The 21,573-nt window shown below is 31.1% G+C and overlaps 2 protein-coding genes across 7 annotated transcripts in view; both read left to right on the plus strand.

Annotated features, from left to right (window-relative positions):
- Window positions 1-763: 763 nt before the first annotated feature.
- Window positions 764-11,325, plus strand: LOC126834334 (folate transporter 1-like). Of its 3 annotated transcripts, none has more exons than XM_050566180.1 (10): window positions 764-963; window positions 2,518-2,653; window positions 6,841-7,011; window positions 7,097-7,313; window positions 8,016-8,176; window positions 8,362-8,493; window positions 8,574-8,673; window positions 8,953-9,145; window positions 10,379-10,520; window positions 10,683-11,325. In XM_050566180.1, the coding sequence occupies exons 2-10, from the start codon at window positions 2,528-2,530 to the stop codon at window positions 10,806-10,808; spliced, it is 1,368 nt and encodes a 455-aa protein (XP_050422137.1). In that variant the 5' UTR covers window positions 764-963; window positions 2,518-2,527; the 3' UTR covers window positions 10,809-11,325. The 3 variants fall into 3 exon arrangements, with proteins under 3 accessions (XP_050422137.1, XP_050422139.1, XP_050422138.1); XM_050566182.1 differs by having other exon boundaries at window positions 764-940; XM_050566181.1 differs by lacking the exon at window positions 764-963 and adding an exon at window positions 2,283-2,373.
- Window positions 11,326-14,718: 3,393 nt separating this feature from the next.
- Window positions 14,719-21,573, plus strand: part of LOC126834411 (uncharacterized) — a 133,873-nt gene continuing 127,018 nt past the window's right edge. For all 4 annotated transcript variants that reach the window (XM_050566304.1, XM_050566307.1, XM_050566308.1 and 1 more), the window contains exon 1: window positions 14,719-14,953. The gene's annotated coding sequence lies outside the window, so the exon portion shown is untranslated. The remainder of the gene's footprint in view (window positions 14,954-21,573) is intronic.

Below are 21,573 nucleotides of genomic sequence, written 5' to 3' on the forward strand. Positions count from 1 at the left end.
AGATGAAATCGTGTAGTTATTTAAGTTGTTAAAACAACAATTATCATAGTAGGACATATTTTAAGGGTTATCATAGTGTTTAAATAATTCGAGTACATACATAATAATATTATAAAATTTAAAATACATTGTACCTTATTGCGGTTGTGTGATAATAAATTATAAATAGTACTCCAATGTTATTATTCTTTAATATTATGATCGACTAAGAACTGTAGTTTAATAAAAAAATAATAGAGTTTATTAACGCACACTTAATTACTAATTTGTATCAAAGGTCTGGGGAATGATGACTAGGTCATTGTTTTGTTTTCTGTGTAAATGTAAAAACATAGTAACTGTCAATACTAATCGATATGAACCATTTGTATATGTATAATATACAATTGCGTTTGGTTATTGTAATTTGGAACATTGTAATCTGTACTCAATAATTGTTAAAGATATCTAATGATTTATTATATATTAATCAATTTTACAATTGAGATATTTGTATATTAATAACGTTAGTAGTCTACGTTGCGTTGTTCTTATCATTCAACTAGTTCAATTATATTTTGATGTACATAATTTGAAATGATTATTCCTTAGAGAAACTTCTTGTAAACTTAATGTATACTGTTTTATTGTAATAACCTAAAATTATTAGAGAATAACTGACGAAAAAATATATATTAATTATACCGAGTACATTCAATCACTACAACTGAAGAATGAAGTTTAAATGTTTTTAATTGTTTTAGACGTTTATTGTGTGTACCAAACGTTTGTGTTTTAAAAATGTTAAAGTAGTATTGTGTTTTAACTATAATGAAATTCAAAACTTAATTTTTTTTAAATAAAATAAAAATTTTTTATACGATAATAATATTGTGTGTTATGTATTTTTAATGTTTTACTGAAACTTCGTGCTGATTGAGTCTTACGAATTATTCATAAGGTATATAATATAGACAATTACAAGTAAGTTAGCAAACAAATATAAAACCCTATTATATGTCTTACCTAATACAGTTCAATTTTCATACTGCAGTTTTTACACATAACTCCGGACAGCAAAATTTCTGAATTACTAACATCTTACACTATAGCTACAGTGAAACTAGATAGTTACATGCAATTTTTTTGGTCTTTTTATATTTGTATATATTTCATATTATAGACATTTATTTCCTTGGCAGAGACGCAATTTCCAAAAAAAATGAATTGACAATTTTCATTTATTTACACTGTGGATTAGAATACGGGTTTGTTTATCATGTTTGTTTTCCGTTTCATGTCAAATTCATTGAAAACGAGTTAAAGTCAAGTTTTTTTAAAAATAAAAATGATTTCAAGTAGAGGATATAGTTGAAGATTATTTATTTTGTTTTTGATTTATTGAGTAGTATTATTAACTTAAAACATAGGTAAAAATTTTATATTAAAACGGTGCCATGTATTATGTCGTTTAATTGTGTATTATGGTGTTTGTATAGAGACACTCGATTACTTAAAACTGATTATTTGTATTCGAACGCCTTCATTCAAAGATCATTGTTACACAACCGTTTGTGCACGCACTCAATTGCATTAAAAAATGTTTTGCTTGTATATTTGGCATCTATAAGATTCTGACGTTATAGAACATAAATCAGCCGAGAAAGTAATTAGCGTATCACCATTTTATTACACAAGAATAATGAATATGTTTGATATTGAGAGGCTCGTGTCGGGTATATTATACTGTATTATTATATCTTTTGGGCAACAGGATCCTTTCATTATAACCTTTTTTGTCCTTTGGCGAATGCTCGGCTCCAAAAACCCGAAGAGGGCTTAAGGGGATCAATCCCGGGCCCATCCCCCCACGGGCTTTGATATTTATATCTCTGATAATGATAATAAACGGAATTTTCACTTGGCAACGGATTATGTTGCTTAATTTTACTGTAAAACAGTTTCGAATAGGCCTCTGTTATTATTGGATTATAAAATACGCCAACCCGTATTATGTGTACCTTCGTCACATTAGGCCTGGCGCAAAACGCGAAGGGCTAAATGGCGGCAAACTGAATATTTACAAAACTGTAATCTTATTGGGATTGTGTTAAATGTTTTATTATTAAACTACGTTTTCCGATCGATTATAATCGTATTATGCCCACTAAATTTCAATTAATTTTACATCAATTATTTCCAAGCGATTAACGTTAATATCGACATAAGCAGCTCTTATCGTGTTTTTTTTAAAAATATTATAGAATTATAATTGCAAAATTACTTTAATCAATATGACTCAGAACGGATTTAATATTGTATGTGAAGTATTGTTTATGATCGTTACGCATTCATTGGCAGTTAATTTTCCTTTGCGTTTTGTCGACCAAATAGGTAATCAAAATGAACGACCATTTTATGAAATTTTAATTTTTGAGTCTCCAAACCGTTCCTTGATATTAGCGATAAATCAGTGGCGTTTATGTTTTTGCAAATCATTTCTTACCGCATTTGGTTTTTTTTTTGTTAATGTTTTAGGCAATTTAAAATGGAACAATGGAAAAAAGTGTGCTACTATGTAAGTGTATTTGTGGTACTTCGGGAAATGCGCCCTCTGGAAACATTTATTATCACATATATCATGTCTTTATCGGATGAATACTCCATCGCTACGGTAAGTAATAGCGATTATTATTTTGAAAATGCTTTTTGTTAATTAATTATTGGAAATTTATACGGTAATGAGGTTTGACCGTAGAACTTGAGACATGACCAAAAATATTATTGTGTTATTGACTATTTTTGTGATTAAGCCAACTATGAAATTTTAAATGCAATTCCTTTTAAGATTGAGACAAGAGTTGAGGCAGCTAGAAACTTGTATTTTTATATATATATATATATATATATATATATATATTTAAGACGTGTTTCAAAAGAGTAGATCGTAAGTTCATAGTATTATATTACTATTAACTATTGTATTGTATTGTATTAGGTATTTAATTATTGTTTTTAATTAAAGTTGATGGAACTCTCGATAAAAGGTAAATTAATTAATTAAAAGAGAGGTTAATTAGTAATTTCATAATATTTTAAGATAAAATTAGTACAAATATTTTCAAAAAAAACAACCACAAAATGTCGAGTATTTTCCGAGAAAATAGGTGTCCTACGTTAAATTGATCGCCCTGTATACTATATGACAGCATACGTTCGGTTTGTTGATGTTCGGTAGGCCGTTAGCCGACATCCCATAGGCAATTACACAGAAAGAAATTAGGTCGAATAGCTGTCAAGAGTAAAACAAACTTGGAACTTTAAATTCCCAGCATGCTTAGACTTGCGAAACTAATACCGCCAGACGTCAGCCAGTGTCTGTACAATGTAGTTTAGTCATCCTTGTGGACTTAACGCCTCTATTCTTATACTCGAAAGCAAATTAGAAGTTTATACGGTTACTTTTATGCGTTTAAAACCGATAAAATGTTATACGCTTTAACGTTAATCACAATCTGGGAAAACTTTTCTCGAACGATCGAATTTCAATACCATTATAATACAATTTACTGGACATTTAATGTCCGCTATCGATACACGATAAATTTCTAATAATGTTATTATGTTTGTATTTGAGATACTGTTTTCGTAGAGTTTTGCCTTATCTAATTTTCTCAATTGATTTGATATTTTCACGAAGCATAAAGTAAAATAGAATCTTCATTTAGTTCATATTTTATCTACTGATAGGATTTGAAAAATGTTCCTTTCAAACGGACTGCATATTTTTGGTATCACTATTAAGTACATCTGAGCTGACTTACAATGCATTTATAACCACAAATGTGTTAGATGATTGTACAATGAACCTTGGCCCTCGCACACATTTTAGCATTAACCAATTTGAATAATAATATTATATGTTTTCTCGTTTTACGCAACGTCGCAATCGTTAATGTAAATGGATTAAAGAAACTTTTCTCGGGTTAAAACTTTACATTAGGTACATTTAACGATTAAACGTAGATTAGCGTATAACTTTACTTATCTGAAGTATGAATTAAGTACCTATTACGTGGTATCGTGTAAACAGCTGATATACTGTTAAAGAACATATAGATTACAACTTGTATAAGTTATATAAGGTGTTTTGCTTGTCAGTATTTAGTAGAAACACTTGGACGTTTATGTAATTGTATATTACTGATTATTTTTCCATATTATTATTTTTCTTGTTTATTTGGTTGGTTTTTTTTTTGGGGGGGGGGGAGAATATAGCAATTATGTAAATTTAAAAAATGAGGTTTTATAACTATTTTCAAACCTTGAGTTTTTTATATTTGTTTTGTACAAATTGGAATACTTAAATAAATACTGTTTTCGATTTGTTGATGCAAAAGTTCATTATAGTGTTCCGGCTTTTTTTTTTTTGCATCTATCATTTTGAATGTAATTTTATTTTAATTTAATACGAGTAAGTCAAAAGTACATATTTGATGCGTGTACACATTACATTGTACATGTATTGTAAAAAAAACTGTATAATTAGTTGGTTGTGAAATTGCTACGTTTGAGTGTTACTATACTTTTTAGGGATTAGCTTTTTTTTTTAATTTGTAATTGGTGTTTTTTTAGCAGTGTACATTTTCGCGGTAATAATAATTAACAACGGTAGTTGGCCGCAGTGTATTTTTTTGTTTTACCCTTTTTTGGGCCGTAGGTATAGATATAAAGTTTAACCGATAAAACTAATAATAAGTATAGGGTATATATCCAGTTTCCCGTTACCTGACTAGGCTGGTTGTTTATACGGATTTTAAGGTCGTGCATGCATATCATAACGCTGGCAGGTTAGATAATACATTGAACAGCCACTCGAAATATGGCGAAAGCGCTTTTAGCTATAGCTAGACTAGCAGATAAGTACACTACAAGACAGTATAGCGATTACTGTTTGCATGTATTAATATTCTACGTCAAGTTCCTTTTAAGTTCATGTTCAACCCCTTTGCTGTTGCACGATGCCCGTCTTCTTACAGCGTAGAAAGGGCCTTTGGATGGAAATCCATTGATGTAGTAATTAAATTACAAATTAGTACGGTTAATTAATTTTGTCGAACGAAATCAAACAATAATTCTTAAAAAAAAAATGACTTATAATTTTACACTATTTATTGCAAACAAGTCTATAGTATATATTATACATTATGTTTTTTATGAACGACGTCTAGTTGTTAAAATAAACTGTTGACTGTTGTTACGCAATACTAAACTAATAATAATTATTATAGGCTAGACTATATTTAAATGTTAAACTATAATGTCGAGAACTACCATAAATGGTTTAAATGTTATTAATAGAGGATTATTATTGGGTGTTCAATTTAAATATACACAAGCATTTGTTACACAACTTATACACAACATTTAAACAAAATTATGACAATTATTATCATGGTTTTATTGTTTGTATCAAAAAACTGATTTCTGGCTCTACATTATTCAAATAATGCCCAGCTCTGCTTCTGAGTACGGTTTCATTGTAATATTATGAACAGCTGTATGGAATGAAATAATAATAATTATTAATCGAACTAAATGATGAAATAGTTTAATATCATTGCTCGTTATTAGAAAACAAGTATTAACTAAGAAAAATATAATTAAATTATTACATGCATTTAAATTATTTATCTTAAAAATGAAAAGGTTAAAAAAACGAATTCAATTATTATTTAATGGATTAATTACATTTTTTTGTTTTAATTATAATTTGACAATAACATTTCTTTTTGTGTCTATCTACTATTTATTTTGATACTGTTGTATATAACAACTTGTCTGTAGTGTGTTACTCTATGAAAAAGAAAATGTTTTGCTAAAGTTTTATAGTTGATAGATTTTTGTTTTTTTTAAATAAAAGATGTTTAAAAGTTCAAGGTTTGAAGAAAGGCATTAGGTTCCTCTAAAGAGGAAGTCAAGGGCAGGGCGTGTTTTTATTTTATGTAAATAGTTTATATTATTCTTAGTTACAACACATTTTTTCACAATGTTTCGACAAAGTCGTAAAGGAGATACTTTTATTATTATTTTTTTAAAAATATTTTTATAATAAACTTAAAGCTAAGATATTAAGGTAAAATTTCGATCTTAAAGACTTAATGGAAAAGTTTTCAGTGATAAAGTTAAATGTGTAAGTCAAATGGAGTTTTTATAAAACGGTGATAATACCAGTTTAAAATTGGTTCACGAAGTTCGTTTAATTTTTTAATGTCTTACCGACTTATAAAAAATACTAGTAATATACATTTAAACGTAGGTATATTTCAAATAAATTTGAAAGTGAGCTTCTGAAATTGAACTAATGTTAGAAAACTTTGATGTGGTCCTTTTTTATTTTAATAATTATTATTATTTTTGCCTTTGCTGTTTATAGTTAAGTATATTTTTACGGCAGTCTCTGCTGTCTCGTTAGAGTATACACATGATTAAATTATAATAGGTTTAAAAAAAATATATATATATTTATAATATTACCATACCTGGTTGCACACGAGGTGGGTTCAGCTAACAAGCGGACGGAGTTTGTATTCGCCTTGGTCCTGACGGATTAAGCAAATGTAGTATTTTATTCACATACAGGTAAATCGCATCCGATCATATGTTTTATAATAAAAACGGCGAATGGCTAACCTCGTTTACAAGCAGCTTTATAATTAATACCATTGAGTCTAATTGTAGTCGATTGAATATTTATTTGATTTAAACAGATATATTTTAATAAATTAGGTTATGTTGAAAAAAAAAAATGTTGACCGCACTAATAATACTCAATTTTTAAATTTTTTTTGTTCAATTTAGATCAAATCAGAAATGTTCCCTCTGAGTATCTACATCAGCGTGCTCCTCATAATTATATGTTTTCTAATTACCGATTATCTACGATACAAACCGATCATTATAATGAATGGATTATGTGGTATTACATACTTTTCCTTACTACTGGGATCGCCAAATATTATTGTTCTCAACGTATGGATACTATATTTTTTTTTCATTATACAAAAATTATAAATAGGTTTTGGTTTTTACTTAGAATAAATGTTTGTATGTGTAGATAAGTCAAATATTTCACTCGATATTTAGAGCTTCCGAAATTGCACATTTTTCGTACATGTTTGCCAAAATCAACGACAAAAATCAATATCAAATCGCAAACAGTAGAGTGAGAACTGCATTGATGATCGGCAAGTTCAGCTTCAGCTTACTAGCTCAAGTTCTTTTATCCACCGAATTAGCTACGTACACGGATTTGCTCTATTTAAGTATTTTCGGTAAGTTCATCCCACAAACGTTATTAGCTTACACAGCCGTGCATGTTTTTTCTTCTTCTTCTTCTCCTCCTAATCTCTTACAAATGAGATCGGCTATCGTTACTCACTTTCTCAGCTGAACTCCATCATTTAACTATCTGTTTCATATAACTTCATATGCCTTTATTTATAACATACCATGACAGTTGTCAGTTGAACTCTTCTACGGGATGGCATAAGCTCTAAACACTGCCATTTTATAACTTACTTCTTTTACCATTTTCTTTCTATTCTATTCTATTTCGGTACGACCGAACTATGTCAGTCTCTTTCATCTCACTTACTATAATGACGAAGCCCGTGAACTATACTTATAGTAATGTATCTTACCTTATCACTCTACACATCCATCTACCGACATTCTCATTTCAGCTATCTTCATTTTTTTTATCTCTATTATTGAATGCTCTAAATTTATTTCCATACCAAAAATTGATCTCACTACCATTGTACACAATTTTATTTCACTTTAAATGAGACTTTTCTGCCACGTCCTTACAACAAATTAGTTGAAGTCCATCTATCATTTGTACTCATCATAATTTCTTAATTTTGCCTATTCTTTTACATAAATAATTTTAAATTTATTTCTGGATCTTCGCGAAGCAACTATAACAGGTTTTTAAACACAATGTAACGTATTTATTAAAATTGTACTTTCAGGTATGAGTCTTTGTACGCTTTGGGCGTGTATCATGCCTTCGGTAAATATTAGCATGTATTTTTACAAAGAAACTGTTTCTGACAATATGACCGTGGGAAAAAATCAAGAAACCATCCAAATGAAAAACTTTGATACCAATGATTTATTTGATGGCTTAAAAGTACTTAGGTATTTTGAGTAATAAAATACAATATGCTCTGGGATGACTGTTGGTATAGTGTTGAGCTCTCTAGTGTTTATTAAAAAATAACTAATGCATTCAATTGTGAACATTACAACAGTCATTTTGGGTCATATTGTATAATACGGTGGTTAATTAAAAGTGTGTATTGTTTAAATGTTTAGCCAGTTAACAATAAAATGAAGTGGTCCGAAGTTTTGTGGAAACTAAGCGAAGATTTCAAAATGGCATATACCGACTTGAACGTTGTGAAATGGTCAATTTGGTGGGCAATGACTCTAACCGGCTACATACTGGTAAACGCTCTATACAAAACTTAAAAATAAAATAATACAAGCAATTAACAAAAAAATACATTTTTCGAATGAATCAAAAGGTGATGCAATACATGCAACTAATATGGCAGGAAATTTATTCAATTGATAATCACACGCCGTTAATGAACGGAGCAGTTGAATCAGCGGCGACACTCTTAAGTGAGATTACTTAATATGGTCTTATAAAGAGCTTGGAAGTATAGAAATACAATTTGGCAAACTATTGATCCTATTGGGCTAATATATTTTTTATACTTTTAAAACCATTTTATTTACCAAAATCGTATGGAATGCCTATTGCCTTTTCCTTAGGTTTATTCCAAACAATTAAGAAGTCAACCGTCGTCTGATCCTCTTATTCACTCTCTACACCCACTTCTTATCCTTCACATTTGCTCTGTCTATCTTACATACTGGGTTTCTGATTATGTTTTCTAGGTGCTGCTGCGACGTACACTTTAGGTAGAATGCGTGCCGACTGGGACAAATACGGAGAGCTGTGCATGTCTATTGTAGCTTTTGGTCAGGCTGTATTGTTGTATTTGTTGGCTTTCACGAATTCTCTGAAACATTCGTATATTTATTATATAATGTTTTGCTGTTCATATCAGACGATGTTAACAATATCAAGGTACTAATTATGTATAATTTTTATTTAAAATCGCTTTTTTTGTTCCTCGATATGTTTCCAAAATATCTGAAGTAAGCCACTTCAAGTTTCGCTCTCGTACTTAAGTTTTAGACATAAAATGCTATCTTTTATGATATATTTATAATTATAATTATAATTTATCTTATCTCTGCCCATAATATGGTTTTGTGTTATATATATTATACACTCCACTTATATATTACACTGTTGATATATTTATTAATCTATATTAATTTTACTTTATTAGTTTCTCCTTATGACTACTTCAAACTGTTTCATTCTATTAAATCTTTATTAGTAATTCTTCTTCTAATTTTGTGGCCATTCAAATTTTAATTTCCTTAAGAGGATTAAGACATAACCTCATATATTAAGGAGTTTGGTATAGGCAATTTTTTGCATTATCTTAATTTAAAGGTTAAACTGTAATGTATAACTATTATTTCAGTATTTAGGACTGTTTTTAGGTGGTTAATTTATTTTTCGGACCATCACAGCATCCTTGACAGCGATTACACAATTTTTTTTCATCTAAGCAAAGCGAATATTCTCTATTATTTTTTTTTTTTACATATTTAAAATAATGAGAACTCTATTTAGGTTCTCTCGTCGGTTTTTTTATATTAATCCAACATTCACAATTTATATTTTAATTCTGGAATTTTTTTTACTTTTTTTAGTGCTTGTGATTTTAAGGTAACATTTAAGTTTTCTAAAAAACCGACAAGAGAACCAAATTAAAATTCTTCTCTTTTTAATGGTATCAATTTTTTATTACATGACAATTTCGCTGTCCTACGCGTTTTTTTACTAACATGTTTTTACAATTATTTTTAATCGGTATAACGTCCTCTTAATGCACTCATTTTTTCTTTTTCTTTTTACTATCGTTTAACATGTTTATCGATACAACATAGCGATGGCTCTACAAGTGTAGTTTAGAAACTATACCCATTAGTCTAATGGCATAGCCCTATCATATAATACAACTGACGCTCCTTTTCTTTTCGTCTTTTCAAATCCATCCTTTTTCGTAATAGAGATACTAAGTACAATATTATTGCTTAATTTTTTTTTTTTTTTGTAAAAGGGATATGTGAACATTTTTTAATTTATTTACTACAACCGAATAAATAAAATAAATTTAGTAAATTGCAATCGAGTGATATTTTTTCTGCAAAACATTTTTTATTTTTTTTATTTCGTTTTTAGCGCAGAAGTAGCCAAGTTTCTCAAGAGAGATTGCTTCGCTTTAATATTTGGTTTCAATAAGTTCATCGCCTACATTTTAATCACCGTGTTCACAGCAATCGTTGTGGAAGACACGTTTTTCAATTTGCACATTCGACAACAGGTAAATTTTCTAATATTTCTTATCTACTATGAACTATGATAGGACTGATGCCACAGCGACGTGATGTAGAGCTAATCCTTACTTGCCAGCTGTCAGCTGGAACAGTTCGTGATTTTTTATTCATTTATTCATTTATTAATTTTTTTACTGAACTTTTTTCAGTTCTTCATCTACAGCGTTTATTACGGTGTACTGGGCTGCTTGTTTATATCGTTGGCGATTATCACACTGACAATGAGACTAACGCGGAAAACTCATGCAGAACCGAGACAATCCAGTGTGCATTGACATAATTTGTCTATAACTAATAAACTGGTATTTTGTAACTAATTTTGTATACATTGAGTGAGTATAGAAAAAAAATGTTATAACATTTAGGTCTTATACATTTTTTGGTACTGAATATAAAATTTTGTTTTAAAAAAAAAAATACTATTTGAAACATTATAATATGCGACGTGGTCTATGTAAAAATATCAACAATATTATAATATAATATAATATTCTCAAATATTATATATTAGTATAATATAATAGTTCAATGTCAAAACTCGATTTACCGACCGTACCGAATGATATAATAGCATTGCACAACATAATTTTTTAGAACATTATAATAATAATTGTTATAAATTATAGTGTACTGATTTTATAAAACATTTATGTTGTAATAATATTGTAATGTAAAACATAATAAGTACAGCTGCATTGTGCTCTGTGCGCAGTTGTTTAGTGTACATTAAAAATTAATTTATCGACCCGAGTGGTTTTTAATTGAAAGTACATATTGTTGAGGTCATAATAAAATTACTTAATATCCTGTAAAATATAATATTGGTTAATTATGGTCATTTTAATTTGACACAATACAAATAAAAATTGAAAACTCAATTAAAAACTTTATCAACAAATTAAATATGCATTTTTATCATACAAAATTCTAAATACTATCTGAGGTCTTAAATAATATAACTATTAACATCATAGTAAGGTTGTATTAGTAAAGTCATATAACGCCAGATTATCTGAAAATCCGAATTTTGGTTTATAAAATATAATTTTTAATATTTAAATTTTAGTAAAAGAATGTGCTTAAAGTCTTAGTTATCATTGATCTAAAGATATTTGTTTGCTTATTAAAATGGTTTTATTACAAACTATTAATAATAAAGTTTAAAAAAACGAATCCAAAATCCGGATTTACAAGTAATTTTGGATTTCGTACTCCAAAAATCCAGATTCTCGAACTTGGTAAAATCCGGATTTTCTCCTTTTATAGATTGGTTAGCTACTATATGTTTATTGATTGGGTATTTATATGTCTGTTACAAGGCGTTTATTCTTTGTAAGTTAGGGTTTTTTTTCAAATTACAGTTCAAAATTTACTCACAAATAAAAACAATTATTTTTCAAATCCTATACCTACCTTTATAAAAAAAAAATTGTTTCGTTTTTTCATTAAACATAAAATGTTGAGACAGTCACAAAGTTTTCCATTAAGAAAAAGTTCCATTATAATGGCTTAAAAAACTGCAACGGATAATGCCGTTATAATAATTAGAATTTTGTAATGTTTTGTTTAATATTACGTTAGTAAAACTTTGCTTGCGCTTTTATGTTTAAAATTGTAGTCTTAAAGTAAATTATTAATGAGGTACATATTGTCTTATGTATTGTATGGTTTTTGTAGAGTTTTTCAAACAATAGACAATACAAACATGGTATGATTTTTTGACCAACAAATTATTTTACACAATATGGAGTGGCTAATGTAACATACACTGTGTTATTATAAAAAAATTATAGCTAAATTTTTTGTCGTGTTGTACGAATTGCCCACGCGGCCATTTAAAAATAATTATGTTTGTTTTTTAGGTTTGTTGGAAACATTTTAATTACAATACTGATTGTTTTTTTAAAATAAATCCATGTATGATTTTAAATTTATAAAACTTATATTGGTGATTCGCCATTATAACGTTCTACCCAAAATGTTCAATTACTTTATATCTGATTCACTTGGAAATGTTGCATTGAAACGAGTCGTAGATGATTCATAAGGTTTCATAAATATATGATGTAATGTAATAAACCTTATACTTTTAGTGTAGGAGTAAGAGTCCGGTATGTCGTTGAACAGTCGAGGGAAAACAGATACCCTCGTTTAGTTGTATACTTACTTATGTAATATTAGGGTGTTTTCAAATTAATTTCCGCTGTACACCGTGTGTCATCTTATAAAACATCTGTGTATACTCAAGCAGACCCTTTGCGTAAACACAAAGCCTTTCTGAAAATGATATTTACTTTTGTTCGAGATGTACTATTTTACCAGTTAATAAAATAAAATGGAATACTAATGAACATATATAGATATACATCAGTTATTTTAGTCATCAGTATGACTAAACAGTCGGTGAACACATATTTATATTTTCCATTACTCGACATTTTTTTATATTTATTTCTTTCAATGATTTGATAGTGAGCTAAAAAATTAGTAAAAAAAAAACATAAAAAATTACCATAAAAATACTATAAGGGTTGTAGAAAAAAATATGTTTATTACGCGCAAACAACTAAATGTAGTTCATATACATAATGAAACTAGCTGCCTTATACCGACACCGCAGACGGATCAATACAAGTAAGTATACAATAAACTAATAATTAATAAACGCGATAAAAAAAATTGTATACAATATTAATTAAGCGATGATGTACATTGTATCTATGAATAATTTAAACCGTCTGGGTAAACTATGTATGAATATTTAAATTCTCGAGCGGTAGAAAAGAAAGGCTATTACGTGAACGCTAAAAAAAATATTTTATAAGTTTTTTTTATTAAACATTCCTTTGATATTTACTAAGAAGACTTATTTATCCGAGAATATTACAGATGCGCGACTTTTCTTTGGGTTGCAGACATATTTAAGTGTTACGCGTTGCAATTAAAATTCGAAATACTATATTAATGGCTATCGTGGTATAAATAAAATATATATATATATAAACGTACACATACACACAAGACAAAAATCTTACTTTTGAGTACAATGGGTTCTTCAGCTAACACGATATTATTTATCTGTCAAGAAACTGTACGATAAAATAACAATAGGGAAACTTTCAAGGACTTGTAATGGTATTTTGTAAGAGAATACAGTATTTATATAATGGATAAATGCGTATGCGTATACTTAGGTTAATGTACTTTATTTACTTGGTTTATCTAATATTTAGATATGATATTATAAGATAATAATATATTGAAGTGTACACAGTGCATTAGAAACTTTTTATTTTTATCACTTTTTCGAGCTTAGTTTTGAGACTTGAGATCTGGATGTGGTAGTTAATTTATTTTTCGGACTATCACACAGCATCATTGACAGTGATTATACAATTTTTTTTACGGTTTTACGATTATTTTCTAAGGGTATGACGTTTTCTTAACAATACTATGTTTAGAGAATATTCCATAAAAATTTGATGCTATAATAATATTTTCAACAAAACTATATATAGTGCGCCGTAATTTTAAGTAGAAAAATATGCACATTTTTTTCACAGTGGAAATTCAGACAGGATTTAAGTTTAGTGGTCAAGGAAACCGATTGTATTTCTTCTAATCGGTCGACCAAGTTGTTTCGTTATCCACATGGTTCTTCCCAATTAAAAAAAGCACGTGTTCTATTAAAATTACCATCTTCTTTTCAAAAAAAAAAAAAAATCCCATCGCAATCTATTCTGTTTTATGATCGTCGATCGTTATTTATATCAAATACTACACTGTCGATCAGAAACAATATTCAAAAGTAATGGGTTTTACTCGGTACCAATGGGGGGTGCCGGGTGATTGCCTGCAATTTGGTTTAATGTCATTGCACGTCCCAGCGGTGTATAGTGACATTTTGTCATGTTAAGTGCTTTTCAGCCGAAAAACGTCATCCATCAATGCCGCGATCGGGCAACCGTTTGATTTCGCAGAAACATTGGACTAGGATTTTTTAATTATTACATTGGCCGTCATTGTGAAAATATCGTACTACCGCAATAAATACTTGTGTGTGTGCGGTTTGGCAAAGGTATATAATAGCGGCGGCGGCCGGCCGGTTAGGCGCATGTGCTTAAGGTCGTACGCGGTATTTTGGGTACGCTCTGAGCTTTCGAATATCAGTGACCGTTAGGGAGCCGGAACACGAAGGTGTGTTGTCAGATACAATATTATTTCAGTGTGCGATCAAAAGGATTTCGAAAAATTCGCGATATCAAAAAAAAGATTTTTTTCTTAATAACAGTGTGCGGTTGATTGTTGTTTCAACCGAATCGACGCGTCGCCGTTCGTTCGTCTGATCGGTTTTTATTTTTTTCGGATTCACACACCCCCCCCCCCTTTGAAAAGTCACTCAAATCAACTAAAGGACGAGGTGAGTTTTTGTAGTTTTCTTCATTTTTTCCCCCCAAACGATTAAGCCGAGCTCTTCGCCGGAGCAGTTTTTACCGACAAAATGATTGCTTTCAAAAGTAATATTGCTTTGATTTTTGACGTTTTAGACCAAAAAAAGCCAGACAAAATTTCGACTACTTAGGTTGGTCCGATTTTAATTCTGTAAAAATATATGAGTACTTTGGCAGCTTTACTATGTTAAGTGGGAAACGGATTTTTGATTTTTTTATGTAAAAAAAATTGGGTTTTAATATTGTCTGGCTAATATTTTGTCTAGCTTTTTGGTTTAAAATAAGCCAAAATTACTTTTACTCATAGAAAAAATTCTATAAATTAATCATACCTTGAAGCTTATACAATTTAACCGGATAATTTATTAACATGGTTGAAATTTATTAAAATCTCTTTTTTCTTAAATATTGCCTATACAATACTCCTTAAAAACAGACCACATGCAATTTCCTTGAACTCTGATTCTCGAAAAATGGCGCGACTTCCAGTCTCTTTTGGACCTGAAACTATTGATATCTGTAATTGGTTTTCGACTTCACAAGATCGAAATAGGTTAGGCTAAGGGCACAAAATTACTTCCTACTTGTCAAAAAGGACGAGGTCACACTCACACTCTATTTTATTATAATAAAGTGCACAATTAGGCGTAGAGTTTAGACAGGGGTAGAAATGGTGAAAAAGGACAAGACAGGATAGACAGGATAAAAAGTGGTTATTGTTTAAGAAATGTCAAATTTTGGAACCAGAGATGATTAGGGATTGGCGAAGAATTAGATCTGGACCTTGCGGTTAAATGGTTTTGGAGAATCTAAATGATTCAATCATTTAGAACATCAAGTAATCATGATTTAATCAAGAGACTAAGAGTTTCTGCTAGACAGTATAATGTCAGAAAAGTATTTATTTATTTATTTTAATTTAGCTACCACATTTACTTTTGGTACAGGTGTGTAATTTTCTATGTAGACAAAAATGTATTAATACTCCGACTCCCCGTGGTTTTAAGCTGAACCCTCTCAAAGATTTAAGCCCATTATTTTGAAGTAACCTTCTTGTGCAGTATATGTATCAGGTAAACTGTCTTACTGGACAATTATTTCCATTGACCGTGTTTATTTTCTCTAAAAGTCATTAATCATAATACTTATGACGTTTTGTTACAACAAAGTTAAGCAAAATTAATAATGTCATATGTGACGTCATATTGTACGATTTTCCCATTATAATATACGGTTAGTACATTACTATTATAATAGTATTAACATATCAAATTGATAATTTATGTTATGAGCTTCTATCGTCACTAAGTCGACACTGTTGATGATATTAGATCACTGTAATATAATATAAGGTATGTAATTTTAATTTAACATTTTGTTTGACTTAACACGGTTAAACAAAAAGTGAACAATTAAATAAATTACTGTAACATTCATAAAAAATATTTTATATAAAAGAACTTAAAAAAAAAAAAATCTACTTGATTCAAGACGTTTGTATGTTTTTTACACTTTTTTATAGTGGCTAGTATGTTGAAAATGCTGTGTTGGTTCACTCTCTGTAGTTTATTTTTCATCTTTGATACGAAGCGGAAAAGCTGTATGCTTTTGATCGTTAAGTGCTCGTGTCTTGTATGCGTTTGCTTTCAACTTTATCGAGTTGATAATACTGATTATTTTTTCAATTAATTTTCTTTTTAGTTTTTTTACATGGTTTTTCTAGAAGATGGTGGATTTTTTACAAAACGGCATAATATAATAAATACAAAATTCGATGTGCTATATTTACAGCAGCTATAATAATATTAACATCTCCGAGTTTGTGCTGGTTAATTTTGTTTGTCAACTTCAAACTGGGATGTTAGTGTTCTGGTTTTTTGCCGATTTTTCTATCAGTCAATAGTGGTCAACTATGAAAAGTGGCTGAAAAGAGCGCATCAAGCCTAAATCCGTGCCTTCCACTAGGACTGCGACCGTCGGCTGTTTTAACGGTTTACTATGTGTTTAATACACATTTTTAGCCCTCGCTTTTAGTCACGTCGCAATGCATCGCGTCCGAACACAAAACCGGTATCCGAGGACATAATGTTTATAGTATGAACATTTCTCGGTTTCGGCTGGACTGTTGGGTATTATTATTCGTTTGCCGTGTAGGATGGGCGAGGAGGCGAAGAAAGAAAATATTATATTCTCCACCGTGTGTCTTGGTGTACAATATGTTTTCCGTTCAACTCGTTATAACCTTTACGGATTGTGTCGGTAAAAGCGACGGCTGTGCCGATCCTCTGACCACCACCTCCCCCCTTCCCCGATGAAATGACCGCGATAAATCTAGACCGTATATAAGCCGATATGTATTGCGGACAAACCCGGTATGTGCATGTGTCGTGTACCTAATCCGTACGATTGCCTTTTAATCCGGGCCGGGATTCAATTTTTCAACAGAGCCGTCGTCGACCACTGCTGCCCACAAAAAAACGGGGTAGGTATGCGTTCCAAGGTTTTCGAACCTAGTGTACAACAGCCGGCGTAGGATTGGTAGCTTAAGCTTCGCGGGTAATCGTTACCGAATTTTCCGGCAATCCAATTTGCCACGTGTGCCTCTGAATTAACGAAGAAAATTAACTCAAACGCTAGTTATCGAAACAATTTTCGGCGAACGGTATCCGAGAAACTAATTACAAGTGCGTTTGCTGTTAATCTCGGCGGTATCTCGTCTTGGCATCGTTTAAGCAGAATTTTCAACATAAAGACTCGTTTAAATAACGCTGCACAGAACCGTATCTTCAATAATGCGGGCGAGCGAATGAAAATATTTGGTTTTTCAGCTTTCACTCGCGATAACTTTGAATTTAAAAAAAAAACGTATAGTTCCTACTCTTTATTATGAAGTTCCTTCAACCCGGGTGAAAGCGTAAAAGGCACCCGGCTTGGAACAATTAACATTTGTTTATTTAAGATGTTAGGTCATGGAAATTTAGTTCATAACTCATTTAGCTTAAGTTTGTAAATGTGTTTCACAAAAAAAAAAAAATGTTAAACACAACTCTAGGTACCAAAATACAGTGTTCCAAGTTACACAAAATGTTCCAATTGATGATTAAAAAAAAAAAAAATCGAAAAAAAGGGTGTCCGGTAAACTACACATATACCTGTTAATAATATTTAACTCACTCTGGCGATGGACTAACTAATACGTTTTTCACTTTTAACACTTACAGTATTTTTTTAAAAAATAATATTTGTTTTTTTTCTTAATTTTGTCGATAGACATGTTAACTTCTGATGGTTCCACAGACGAACGGTAATGTGTTTCGATGTACAATTATAAAGGAGCCGGGTGAAATATACTCTGTGCTATTATTATACTGTAGAATATCAATGGGCCAACGGTTCGTCGTTAGGCAGACGGTTTTAAGTCGTTGACTTGTAAGTGGACTGACAAAGCCAGTAGTGCGAGTAGTGACTGTACATTACAGAGCGAACAAGAGGTTTCAAGAATACGGAATATAATGTAGCGTGAAAATGGAAAATGACGGTGGCGGTGGCAGAAGGTATTCGGCTGATCGTCGAGTCGTCGTCGTCAATGATCGATTACTGTTTGCCCGCTGTTAATGGCTGTTGCTGGTGTAATTTAACCTCCTAAAAGTGACCACTCACACAGCGCGGATTTAATGGGTTGTTCGAGTGCTGCACACAAAGGGGGTGTTGTCGGTGGGGTATTACCACAGTCCTACGAAAACACTGTTGTTTCCCCCGGCCAAACCAATGATAAGTCATTGGAACGTCCGAATTTCAGACGAAAAAAATCGGCGTTCTATCCATTATGACGGTATTGCGTTAAGAGGACGCCTATTTTTAAGGAGTAAAGCTATAGGAATATTTTTAGAAAATCTTAATTTAGATTTTGAACTATAGTGTATACTTATTAATGTACAATAATGAGGATACTTTATTGATTGCTACTACAGTAATTTCCATAGGATAAATTACAATTTTTCCCCACCAAAACTGCTTTGCGCGGGAAAAATATGCGGGGGTCAGTATTATTAACAGAAGATTTACTAAATTTTCAAAATGTGTAGAGAAGAACTTTATCAATAGGATAGCGTTTTAATTTTTTTTGACATCTATACTTAATATATTTTTATAAACAAATGAAAAAATAGGGGGAAAATGAATCTTCATGAATGAATAAATTTAATTGTACTCATTTATTAAAAAACTAAAAACGCTACCCCGTAGATAAAGTTCTTGTCTATACATTGTAAAAATGTTTATACGATAACTGTAAATTCCGCTTTCGCATTGTTGTGTCTGTCCTCCACAAAACCATTTTTTGCGGATAAATTACGGGCGGGTAGCGTCCTCTTAACGTCACATATTTTTAGAAAATTAAAAAAAAAATCATAAAACTAGTAAAGGTAGATAAACGTGTATCACTGCGACAACCAATTATGTACGAGATACGAGTTTTGGGAAAACACATTATGGACACACGTGTACCGTTTAGGTTTTCATCATTTTGATTGCGTTAAAATTCATATAATAATCAGTTCAATATTAACAATAACGTATAGTAATGTACACTTTAATGTTATTTTGTTTTAGATATAGTTTCTCAAATTTAATTCGCACCGAATGCCGACGGCTGTGTCGTTGATATTTAAGCGAGAAATAGATCTGCCCGGCGAACTTGGATGTTACAGAAAACTTTCAGCGCTATGTCGCGGTATCGGTTTTTGGCTCTTCTGTAAAATTGGCGTAGAACTTTAACTGACCTTTCATTTGTCTCCCAGCGTAATCATGCGGTTCCATTGCCAAAGTTTTAATGGCCGCCATCTCGAGTCTTTATGAACATCGGAAGTTATACCGATTAATGCGACTGAAGCCAACGACACTGCCGTTGCGGCCATTCGAAAATGATACTAGATTTAGTTTATTGCCTCTGCCGCCTACAATAAGAATTACAAAACGCGCAGGTATACCTGCTCGAACGAGTTAAATTATTATCCGAATATATTATAAATGTTTACACCGACTCGGATGAATATAATGAAATTTTGTCGAGAGAAAGTATACCATCTGAATTGAGCAATGCAACGTGGCAGCGGCTATCCGGTCAATTCATCCGGAAAATAAAATATAAAAACACTTTTGTCATTTTAGAAATAATATTTAAACACGTCGGTCAACAATCATCAAAACACAAATTCCAGCGCAAATGTATATTAAATACAACAGTAAATTAAACAACAATAATGTAATAGTCGGGTTGGTGTTTGTAATAATTCAAAACCGTAGTCGTGATAGTGTGGGATGCGATTGGATTTAGACCTTCTACGAAATTGTCAGTTCGGAGAAGCCTTTGTTTAAAAGATAAGATGTTTAACCTTTCCATTAGTGTATTGAATATGAGTGGGGTTTCTGTAGGTTTCTTCGACAAGGGCATTCTGGCCGTGTCTTATCAAAATAATTCGTCAATGTTGTTAAAAGGTCACAGTTTGTATTATAATAACCCGTCTAAAACGTCTAAAACTATTTATTTACACTTAGTATGGATATAGACTTGAGGTTGACCATCATTCAAACTTTTAAAAAAAATTCGGAATATTTCAAGTATTAAACTTTTTTCAATGACTTTAATAATTTTCCATGGATGTTCTTAATATGTACGTCGGACCGGCTGAAAATAATAATACCTAATATATATTTGTACTATTGGTTTTCGAAACCTCTCCCGGGTCGGTATATTTTATATATAATTATCACCACACTATCGCGAAGTGAGAAAAAAAAAGTTTTTCCTCCTGGGTCTTACGGTAACACGGAATTCCGTATTAAGAACGCCTTTTTCCTCCTAGCTCTTTTCGATAACAGTCTAAAGGACGGATTCTTTTTAAAGTTATAATCAGGCTATGAAAGTTTACCGAGTGGATGTTAAAGTTTTCCTTTTGCCACTTAATTTCTCTTGTGACTCGTCGCATACACAAACATGCACACACACTCGAGACTTATCCGCACGCCACCATCACTGGAGTAGGTATAAAATGTTCCCCTCTCGGTTTTCCTACACACAATCCCCGACACCTACATAAGAGTTGTGCCGTTAAGTGTTATGATAATGTCGAGGGGGGGGGGGTTATACAATAATTAATGTAACCGCCACGAACGAATACCGTCGAAATCAAACTGTGGTCGTTTTATTTACCGAAGACTGCTATTGCAACAATGTATTTTGTTTCATTTCAAAAACAACACCTATAGACCGTCAGTGATGGTTTTGTTTTTTCAAATTATAAGTGTTACAACCGTCGGATAGGACGGTAGTGTTTATAATGCTGTATACAAACACTTTACACGGGTATATACGTTTGGCACGGTCTAAACGTTACATTTTTTTGTTTTTTATCTTAAGAATAATAATTCTGACAAAGTACGCAAATCACTGCAGTGCACCCGATTTGCTGCAATGCATCAGAGGCGACCGCTGCAAGAACACTGATTACTTATATATATATATACTTATCCTGTAAAAGTATCGGACCTCGTTAACTTAAGGTCAATATTATTCTATTTACACACTTCA

The sequence above is a fragment of the Adelges cooleyi genome, unplaced genomic scaffold, assembly GCF_023614345.1.
Source record: "Adelges cooleyi isolate 19-005CV unplaced genomic scaffold, UGA_ACOO_1.1 ACOO_flye_CR_arks_rails_tigmint_CR_PRNA_21, whole genome shotgun sequence".
NCBI lineage: Eukaryota > Metazoa > Arthropoda > Insecta > Hemiptera > Adelgidae > Adelges > Adelges cooleyi.